General features: G+C 52.4%; 1 protein-coding gene across 1 annotated transcript in view; it reads left to right on the top strand.

Moving 5' to 3' along the window:
- Nucleotides 1-5,414, top strand: part of UNC13A (unc-13 homolog A) — an 89,527-nt gene extending 84,113 nt beyond the window's left edge. Inside the window, exon 45 of the mRNA XM_026456971.1 lies at nt 381-5,414. Within this exon, the coding sequence (XP_026312756.1) occupies nt 381-681 (301 nt within the window). The 3' untranslated portion in view covers nt 682-5,414. The remainder of the gene's footprint in view (nt 1-380) is intronic.
- Nucleotides 5,415-10,963: the final 5,549 nt, after the last annotated feature.

Below are 10,963 nucleotides of genomic sequence, written 5' to 3' on the forward strand. Positions count from 1 at the left end.
CGCGGGTATCTCAGGGTGGGGCCACGGCCTTGCGGGGCAGTGTCTGAGGAAAGGGTTAGAGGGGCGAGAGCTGGAGTAAAACTATGCGGTCATTTTTCTGTGGGTGGAAAACCGTGACAAACAGGCGTGGGTGTGGCCCAGCTCGGGATCAGCTGCTGGTGAGCATGGCCAAGCCCAGGGTTGTAGGGCAAGTAACGGGGCAGGGGCGGGGCTAGCGCAGCGTGGGAGGTGACAGGTGTGGGTACCCCGGCGTGGTCCTCCCAGGTGTGGGCACCCCGGCGTGGTCCTCCCCGGTGTGGGCGTGGCCAGCAAATGCGGTGGGGGCGGGGAGTGGGCGGGGCATCACTGTGGGTGTGTCCTGACTCTCGTTCCCCCCGCAGCACGCTGAGCGCGGACGCGGGCCCCGAGTGCTACGAGCTGCAGGTGTGCGTCAAGGACTACTGCTTCGCGCGCGAGGACCGCACGGTGGGGCTGGCCGTGCTGCAGCTGCGCGAGCTGGCCCAGCGCGGGAGCGCCGCTTGCTGGCTGCCGCTCGGCCGTCGCATCCACATGGACGACACCGGCCTCACGGTGCTGCGAATCCTCTCGCAGCGCAGCAACGACGAGGTGGCCAAAGAGTTCGTGAAACTCAAGTCGGACACGCGCTCAGCCGAGGAGGGTGGTGCCGCGCCTGCGCCTTAGCGCGGGGCGGGCGGCCGAGCGGCACTGCGCCTGCGCGGAGGGCGCTGAGCGGGGAGGGGCTTGCGCCTCGGTGGGACTTCCCCAGGGGCGGGGCTCGGGGGACTACACGCCAAGGGTGGGCTGCGCCTGCGCCCTTGACTGAGCGCTCCCTTCTGGAGAATTAGGAATGGAGGATGCCCCGCCCTCTCGGGAGGCCACGCCCAAGGGCGCGATGAAGGAAGAAGCCACATCCCCAACTTGCGGCCACTCCCCCAGCATCTAGGGGGCATTTTGAGCTGGGATGGGGGAAACCTCGTCCCCATGGAGGAGGCCACATCCCGGGGCTCTGGTACCGGGAGGCACAGCCTCCTGTCCCCTGGAAAAGCCATAAGACGGGACCCAGACCCCTGGGACCCCAGACCAATTGCCAAGTATGGAAATCTCAGCTCCCTCAAGGGGGGGCCCTGGGCAAGGGATAGAGCTCCCTGGAGGGCCCCTCTAGGTGACCTGGGGACTGGAGGGACCAGGATTCTGGTTGGAGGGCCCCGGAATACCGGAGTCCCTTTAGATGTTTGTGCAAAAAATAAATGGGGGGAGGGGGGAGGATGGGATTTCAAAAGCACATGCGCCCTTGGGCGCCCAAACCCTGGGGGCCGAGGGGACGGCTCTGGGGCACCCACGCTGCCCCTACCTCCCTTTGGGAGTTTGCCTCTCCCTCTCCCCCAACAAACCCAGTCCTCATATCATAGATTTCAACACACCCATTTGACAGATGGCAAAACTGAGGCTCAAAGAGCTGCTTGAGACTTGGCCGAGGTTCCAGGTGCCATACCCTCTATTCCTCTCCCTTAGGCCTGTGTGCCCCATGAAAGGGTGGGCTGAGATCAGGATGACCTGACACAGCTCCCTGTTGCTGCTAATTCCCCCTCGGGGGCCTCCTCCAGGGGGTGGGAGTTCCAGGCCAAGACCCCTACTTTGCCTTTCCTTCTCTGGCTGCCAAGCAAGACCCCTGCCCTCAGCCCTTTCTCCTGGCACTCCATGGGGGATGCCATGAGGACCTCCCACCACAAAAGAGAATTTGGGATCCCCTGACTCCTTAGGGGATGCCATGAAGGCCTCCCACCACAAAAGAGAGAATTTGGGATCCCCTGGTCCCAGGTTTCTCCACCCCTTCTTCCTTTCCCAGAATTTTCCAAATAGGAAAGAACAGAAGGAGACCAGAAACTCTAGGGGGGAGAGAGAGAAAGAGAGCGAGACAGAGAGAGAGAAACCCACACCGTGAGAGCTTAGTCTCCAAGATCCTATTTATTGATTCAAACACCCAAGCCACAGGATACCTCAGATGGCCCTCTTGCCTGCTGGAAGCTCTTTCTCCAGTAAGCAAAGTTGCAGTGACTTGGCTGCAGTTAACCTCGTGCACACAGGACCTTAGGGGAAAGTTCAGTGTGGACCATGTTTGCTCTGGGATCTGCTTTTCCACGTGCTTGTATGGCACGCCTTTTTCTGCTGGATTGAGAAAGACAGGATTTTGCTGTGCTAGAGAGAAATGAAAACGGGGTGAGATGAGTACTGGGTTCCTGGAGGATGGAACATCAGATGGGGAGGCTTTCTGAGGTGAAGAATGAGAGGGAACCACTTACTAGAGAGAAAAGAGCTCCAGGCCTGGGAACAGCACGTGCGAAGGCCAGGAGAGAACTGTTGAAACAAGGAGAAAGGTGGCACAGCTGGAGCTGAGCCAGCAAGGGGGATCATGAGGAGCCTTGGGATTGGGGAGATCTGCAGAAGCATCAGACCAGGCAGGGCCTTGTACGCTGTCCTGAGGAGTTTCACTTTTATTCTAAGACAGTCGGGGAGCTCCAGGAAATGTTTAAGCTGGGGAGAGATTGGATTCCACCCTGTAAAAGCTGTTTTGTGAAGACTAAAACCAGTGAGGAGGTGTGGGGGTGCTTTGGGGACACTGAAATGGATTATTGGAAAGATTCTGAAGGCTGTATTGAAAAGACACCTATAACTGTGGACATGGCTATAATCCCAGCATTTTGGTGAGGCCGAGGCTGGTGGATCACTTAAGGTCAGGAGTTTGAGACCAGCCTGGCCAACGTGGTGAAACCCGTCTCTGCTAAAAATACAAAAATTAGCTGGGTGCGGTGGTGCACGCCTGTAGTCCCAGCTACACAGGAGACTGAGGTGGGAGAATTGCTTGAACCCTGGAGGTGGAGGTTGCAGTGAGCCAAGATCACACCACTGCACTCCAGCCTGGGCAACAGAACAATACTCCGTTCCCTCCCCTCTAACCGCCCCCCCCCAAAAAAAAAATCCTGTGCTTAGATGAGCTCCATGGCTGCTGAGTACAGTTTTCCCAGTTGCACACTGCCCAAGGGTTTGGGATCGCTAAGAAGGCCACGTGCAAATCCTAGACATTGAGCGTCGTATGTTTATGATCTTGGTTTCCCCACATGTGAATGGTCCAAGTGTCTGGAAGAAGTGGCGCCACTTTCTAATTTGCTTGAAGGTGTTGCATGTCCCCTAAATTCAGACAGATGCAGGTAACTGGAGGTTCTGAACCAAAGGTTAAAATGCAAATTCTCATAAAGGATTGGGAAACTGTAGCCAGGGATAAGCGTATGTGACTGTTACATGGGCTGAGGAGCAGATGTGAATTTCGGACCATGCCATGCCTGAGGGTGGGGGTCGGGTGGATGGATGATTCAGGGTTGTAACCCATAGCGCCCAAATGGGAGGTGATCTGTGACCTGTGGTGAGGGTGATCTGGAAGATTTTTGGATGGCTGGAAAGAAATGGAGAAGTTGAGCTGCCTGAGAGAGCCAGGATGTTTCCCAAAAGATTCCTTAGGAATCTTTCTGGTCAAGACCTGTGTGTGTGTGTGTGTGTTTAGGGTTCCCGATGAATGGCTCAGGCATGTGAAGGAAACAAGCTTCAGGGAATATTTGTTGAATGAATTTTCCTGACTCCCAGGCTAGAACTGTTTTTGCAATTTCCACCCTCTTTTCTTTCCCTCCCAGAGAACTCCTATTCATCCTTTGAAACCCATCATGAAAACCCCTCTTGGAGAAAACCCTCCTTCCTTCCCCTCAGGACTTTCCCAGCCTCCGTCCCTCCTCCAGTCCAGCCTGATGCCATGGGACTGGGGTTTCTCTGTTCGGCTCTGTTTCTCCCAGACTGGGGTCTGAGGCCTCTCAGGACCCCCAACTTTACCTAGCACAGGCTGGGCACAGGTGGGTGGCAGGGAGTCTGTGCCTAGTGGAATTATGTGTTGGGGCAGGGTCAGTGCAAGAATACACATCCGCATGCGTGTCTGTCCATGTCTGTCCATACCAACCTTCCCCTTCCACACGGACCTGGGCACATGGGGGGTGTCTGAACCCGACACATGGGACAGAGAGTGGACATGGCTGAGATACGTACAGAGACAAGACAAGGAGTCCAGGCGGCTGAAAGCCTTTTGAAATCAGGAAGTTCCTGTATTGGCAGAACAAAGCCCAGAGAGGAGCAGGGCTTTCCCCAACGCCACCCAGCAAGTGGCCACAGAGCCCAGCCTTGGATGACACCTCCAGGATTCTGAACCCTGGACCTCACTTTATGCAAGGAGCTGGCCGCAGATTTCCATGAATCAGGGAAACAGCACAAGAGGGTTGGCCTGTGGCAGGGCAGGGATTAAAGGGGTGACACTGAGGGATGCCTCAGAGTCAAAGTCCCCTGACCAAGAGGAATAGAGAAAGAGACAGAGGGTGAGATCACGCCCTGATGAGAACGGAGAGAGACATAGAGGTGGAAATATACAGAGAAAGAGAAATGCAGAGACCAGGGCAGGGGGTGTCAGGGGAAGTAAAGAGGGTGTCCTGAAGAAAGAAGGTTCTGTTCATTGTCACCAGTCTGTCCTCGAATGATTTGCATAAAATGAGGAGGTGCCTGGCCATGCCCCCAATTCCTCTCTCAGGCCCCAGAGCCTGAGACCTCACCATGCCCCCATCAGAGATGCAAAAAACTAAACACTCAACTAGAAATCCTTGGGACCTTTCTCGGCTGGGATCTTAGAGCCTTTCTGTCCCCGACCCCTACCCCACGTGCTGTCGATTTTGCAGATGGGGACAACCTGGGGCCTCCCGGAACTCTGCCACCCTGGGGAAGTTGGGGGGAGGGCGTTGGTCCCAGATCACAACCCCGTCTGCTCCCCAGAATCCTTTCCTAAGAATCGTTGAGGACCAAAGTTGTCTTTGCTGACACGTGTTGCTTTTCTCTTTGCCTTTTATTGTTTTAGAGAAAAACCAAGTTGACTGTGTCAAGTAACAACCCACCCCTTACCCCCGTCCAGCCATAGTGGCTCTCTGGAGACACAGGTCATAGGCGGAGGGTCCCCTGATCATCCCTGAACACACAGCCAGGGGTATTTGACCCCTGTCCACCCCTGTCTCGTGCTCCCTCAGACCCCCACAAACCGGCCAAGCAGTCCGGGGAGGTTTCCCCTCCACACAACTTCTCTTAGCATGTGATTGCAGATGTGAAATCAAAATGTTGTTTGTTTTTTGTTTTGTTTTGATTCCACCCCGTCGGTCCGGTGTCTGCACAGACGCCTTCATTTCTCTGTAAATATGTGACTTGGAACAAATGTTTAACACAAACGAGACGTGGTCATGAATGCATGGTGTTGAGATGTTTTGCACTATTCTGACTTTTTGGTCTCTGTAAAAATATTTTATTAACAGCAGACATTAAAAAAAGAAAAACCACACACAGCCTCCGACACGTGGTTGCCTCCTCGTATTCCTTTATCAGCAAAAACAAACAAACAACAACAACAAAAACTCTCACGTACATTTAGCACCTACTAGATGCAGACTCAGTAGAACACACTGCTTGCCAGTGAATGTGGCTCATCCGCGGCTGGAGTCATCCCCATTTTTTGTTTGTTTGTTTGTTTTTGAGACGGAGTCTCGCTCTGTTGCCCAGGCTGGAGTGCAGTGGCCGGATCTCAGCTCACTGCACGCTCCGTCTCCCGGGTTCACGCCATTCTCCTGCCTCAGCCTCCCGAGTAGCTGGGACTACAGGTGCCCGCCACCATGCCCAGCTAGTTTTTTGTATTTTTTAGTAGAGACGGGGTTTCACGGTGTTAGCCAGGATGGTCTCGATCTCCTGACCTCATGATCCACCCGTCTCAGCCTCCCAAAGTGCTGGGATAACAGGCTTGAGCCACCACACCTGGCCTGAGTCATCCCCATTTTACAGAGAAGGAAACTGAAGTATGGAGAGATGAGATCTTGCTCAGATCACAGAGCCAGGAAGAGATGGAGCTGGGATTTGAACCTAGGACATTTGCAACCATTGCTCTTTTTTTTTTTTGAGATGGAGTCTCTGTTGCCCAGGCTGGAGTGCACTGGCACAGTCTCGGCTCACTGCAGCCTCTGCCTCCCAGATTCAAATGATTCTCCTGCCTCAGCCTCCTGAGTAGCTGGGATTGCAGGCGCTCGCCACCTTGCCCGGCTAATTTTTCTATTTTTAGTAGAGACAGGATATCACCATGTCGGCCAGGCTGGTCTCGAACTCCTAACCTCAGGTGATCCACCCCCTCAGCCTCCCAAAGTGCTGGGATTACAGGCGTGAGCCACCGCGCCTGGCCATCTGTTGCCCTTAAGGAAGTTAAGATACAAATGCCAGGAATACATGCCATTGATTCAACCCACACCCCCATGCTTGTTTGGTTTTGTTGGTTTTTTTGGGATTTTCTTGTTTGTCTGTTTTTGAGACAGGGCCTTGCTCTGTCACTCAGGATGGAGTGCAATGTCACAATCTCAACCCATTGCATCCTCGACCTCCCAGACTCAGGCGATCCTCCCATCTCAGCCTGCTAAGTAGTGTGTGCCACCACACCTGGCTAATTTTTGTACTTTTTGTAGAGACAGGATGTTGCCATGTTGCCCAGACTGGTCTTGAACTCCTGGCTTTAGGCTATCCTCTCACCTCAGCCCTCCAAAGTGCTGAGATTACAGGCATGTGCCACTGTGCCTGGCCATGTCTGTTTTAAATGTACCAGCTGGGAATCTCATTTCATAAACTCAAATGTGCGATGAATGAAACTCCGTTTTCCAACAGCTGAATGTAATTTCTGTTTTGAGTCCCCATCCCACAAGGAAGCAGAAATGGAATCTGATTCAGCCCAGTTTCCTCGGTAAATTCCGCAATTCACCTCCTAATGTCTAGGGTTATTTCTACATTTGAGTGGACAGGACAGGGGCTGCGGGATCCACCACCAGGAGTGGGTTTGGTGAGTGCTTTTGGTTGCAAGTAACAGCCAACAGGACTAAAACTGGGGCCAGAAAGTGGCTTACACCAGGAGTTATCCAGCACACAGCAATCCCGCCCCTGAGGGACTTCGTCCCCTCTGAGAAACTTGCACGTGGGGGTGTGGTATCTTCTCAAAGAAGAACAGCATGTAGCTGGGAAAACGGGACAAACCACAGCTGTCTGCATCGTGTCCACAGAGGCAGTCTGCTGGTCTTTGAGTGCCCCTGCTCGTTTTTTGCTGCATGAGCCAGCCTGCAGGGCTTAGAGACCGAGCTGTTCCTCTACCAAAGTGCATAGGCTACACTGTGACTGATGTGGATCTATTTGCCCCTCGCTACAAAAAGCTTCCAAGTCTTTGATCTTGTGTCCTTCAGTGTGTGGGACCCATTGTGTTGCCCATAGGGCTTGGGGACTGAAGCTCAGGACTGCTTGCTGGGAAATGTAACCCCTTTGTTCCAGAAAGGTAGGAGTGGAGAATGGTCATTCGGGCTTAATGTAAAGTTTCTGCAACCCAACCCAATTCCCAGACTCATTTCGGTTACGATCAACACAGGGGTCAACAAAATTTTCTGTAAAGGGCGAGCTAGTAAATAGATTTGCTGTGCGTGCCATGCTGTCTCTGTTGCAACCAACTCGGCCATTGTAGCCATGATACCATGCAAATGATGGGCGTGATTGCATGCCAATAAAACTTTATTTAGAAAATCAAGCAGATATACTCAAACCTTTGGACATGCGTGTTCAGAACAGCACTATTCACAATAGCCAAAAGGTGGAAAAAACTCAAGTGTCTACCAACAAATGAATGAATAAACATAACACGTGGTCTATTCATACAATGAATATGATTCAGTCATAAAAAGGAAGGAAGCGGCTGGGTGTGGTGGCTCATGCCTGTAATTCTAGCTCTTTGGGAGGCCGAGGCGAGCGGATCACCTAAAGTCAGGAGTTCGACACTAGACTGGCCAACGTGGTGAAACCCTGTCTCTACTAAAAATACAAAATTAGGCGGGCATGGTGGCAGCTGCCTGTAATCTCGGCTACTCGGGAGGCTGAGGCTGGAGAATCATTTGGTTTTGGTGCTTCCTGCTTCCTGTCTCTATGTGTTCCCAGAAAGGGGTCCCGATCAAGACCCCAAGAGAGAGATGTTAGATCTTGTGCAAGAAAGAATTCAGGGCGAGTCCACACAGTAAGTGAAAGCAAGTTTATTAGGAAAGTAAAGGAATAAAGAGTGGCTACTCCCGGCCTTTGAGAACCAAAGGAACCAGAGGTACATTTCCCAGCAAGCAGTCTTGAGCTCCAGTCCCCAAGCCCCATGGGTAACTGTAACAGTGAGCCAAGGTTCTGCCACTGCACTCCAGCCTGGGCGACAAGAATGAAACTCCGTCTCAAAAAAAAAAAAATTGGAAGGAAGCACTGATCCATGCTACAACGTGACTGAACCCCAAAACCATGATGCTGAGTGAGAGAAGCCAGACACAAAGGCCACATAGCGTGAGATTCCATTGACATGAAATGTCTAGAACAGGCAAATCCGTAAGTCAGAGGCGTTTGAACCAGAGCAACTCCATCTTGCCTAGCGGCTGGATAAAATGAGGCTGAGACCTACTAGGCTGCATTCCCAGACAGTTAAGGCCTTCTCAGCCACAGGATGAGATGGGGGATCGGCACAAGATAATGACCTTGCTGATAAAACAGGTTGAAGTAAAGAAGCCGGCCTGGCCGGGTGCAGTGGCTCAAGCCTGTAATCCCAGCACTTTGGGAGGCCGAGGCTGACAGATCACGAGGTCAGGAGATACAGACCATACTGGCTAACACGGTGAAACCCCATCTCTACTAAACACACACACACACACACACAAATTAGCCGGGCGTGGTGGCAGGCGCCTGTGGTCCCACCAGCTACTCAGGAGGCTGAGGCAGGAGAATGGTGTGAACCCAGGTGGTGGAGCTTGCAGTGAGCAGAGATCGCGCCACTGCACTCTAGCCTGGGCGACAGAGCGAGACTCCGTCTCAACAACAACAACAAAAAAAGAAGCTGGCCCAAAGCCACCAAAACCAAGAATGGCGACAAGAGTGACCTCTGGTCATCCTCACTGCTACACTCCCCCCATCACCATGACAGTTTACAAATACCATGGCAATGTCAGGAAGTTACCCTATTTGGTCTAAAAAGGCATGAATAATCCACCCTTCGTTTAGCATATCATCAAGAAATAACCATAGCAATGGGCAAGCAGCAGCCCTCAGGGCTGACCCCTGTATTGATCATGACCAAAATGAGTCTGGGAATTGGGTTGGGTTGCAGAAACTTTACATTAGGCCTGGATGACCATTCTCCACTCCTTCTACCTTTCTGGGACAAAGGGGTTACATTTCCCAGCAAGCAGCCCTGAGCCTCAGTCCCCAAGCCCCATGGGTAACACGATGGGTCCCACACACTGAAGGACACAAGATCAAAGACTTGGGACCCTTCTGTAGCGAGGGGCAAATAGATCCGCATGGATCTAATGGCTCTATGGAGTAGCCTTTTTTTTTTTTTTTTTTTTTTTTTGAGACGGAGTCTTGCTCTGTCGCCTAGGCCGGAGTGCAGTGGCGCAATCTCAGCTCACTGCAAGCTCCGCCTCCTGGGTTCATGCCTTTCTGCCTCAGCCTTCCCAGTAGCTGGGACTGCAGGTGCCCGCCACAACGTCCGGCTAATTTTTTGTATTTTCAGTAGAGACAGGATTTCACCGTGTTAGCCAGGATGGTCTTGATCTCCTGACCTTATGATCCGCCTGCCTCAGCCTCCCAAAATGCTGGGATTACAAGCGTGAGCCACCGCACCCAGCCTGGAGTAGCCACTCTTTATTGCTTTACTTTCCTAATAAACTTGCTTTCACTTACTCTACGGACTCGCCCTGAATTCTTTCTTGCTCGAGATCCAACATCCCTCTCTTGGGGTCTTGATCGGGACCCCTTTCTGGGAATACATAGAGACAGGAAGCAGATTGGTGGTACCAGGGGCTGGGGGAGAGGGACGGGGGAGTGACTGCTGATAGAAACGAGATCACCTTTGAGGGGGATGAAAATGTTCTGGAACTTGATGAAGGTGATAGTCGTGCAACATTGCAAATGTGCTAAATGCCACCAAATTGAACATTTAAAAAAATTTTTTTTCAGATTCTTGTTCAGCCAAATAATTTTTGGGGTTTTGTTTGCTTGCTTGTTTTGAGAGGGAGACTCGCTCTATCACCCAGGCTGGAGCGCAGTGGCATGATCTCCATTCACCACAACCTCCACCTCCTGGGTTCAAGTGAGTCTCCTGCCTCAGCCTCCTGAGAACCTGTGGCTACAGGCATATGCTGCCACACCCAGCTAATTTCTGTACTTTTATTAGAGGCAGGATTTCGCCATGTTGGCCAGGCTGGTCTTGAACTCCTGACCTCAGGTGATCCACCTGCCTTGGCCTCCCAAAGTGCTGGGATTACAAGCATGACCCACCGTGCCCAGCCTCAAATCTGACTTGTTTTTAAAAAATTTGGGGGAGCTGAGTGTAGTGGCTCATGCCTGTAATCCCAGCACTTCAGGAATCACCAAACATGATGAAACTCCGTCTCTGCTAAAAATACATTAGCCAAGCATGGTGGCAGCATGCCTGTAATCCCAGCTACTTGGGAAGCTGAGGTGCAAGAATGGCTTGAACCCAGGAGGCAGAGGTTGTGGTGAGTTGAGATCATACCACTGCACTTCAGCCTGGGTGACAGAGAGAGACCCCCTCGCGCAAAAAAAAAAAAAGGCTGGGTGACATGGCTCATGCCTGTAATCCCAGCACTTTAGGAGGCCTAGGCAGATGGATCACCTGAGGTCAGGAGTTTGAGACCAGCCTGGCCAACATGGTGAAACCCCATCTTTACTAAAACTACAAAAATTAGCCAGGCGTGGTGGCACACGCCTGTAATCCCAGCTACTCCGGTGGCTGAGGCAGGAGAATCGCTTGAACCCAGGAGGCAGAGGTTGCAGT

The sequence above is a fragment of the Piliocolobus tephrosceles genome, chromosome 21, assembly GCF_002776525.5.
Source record: "Piliocolobus tephrosceles isolate RC106 chromosome 21, ASM277652v3, whole genome shotgun sequence".
NCBI classification, from domain to species: Eukaryota; Metazoa; Chordata; class Mammalia; order Primates; family Cercopithecidae; genus Piliocolobus; species Piliocolobus tephrosceles.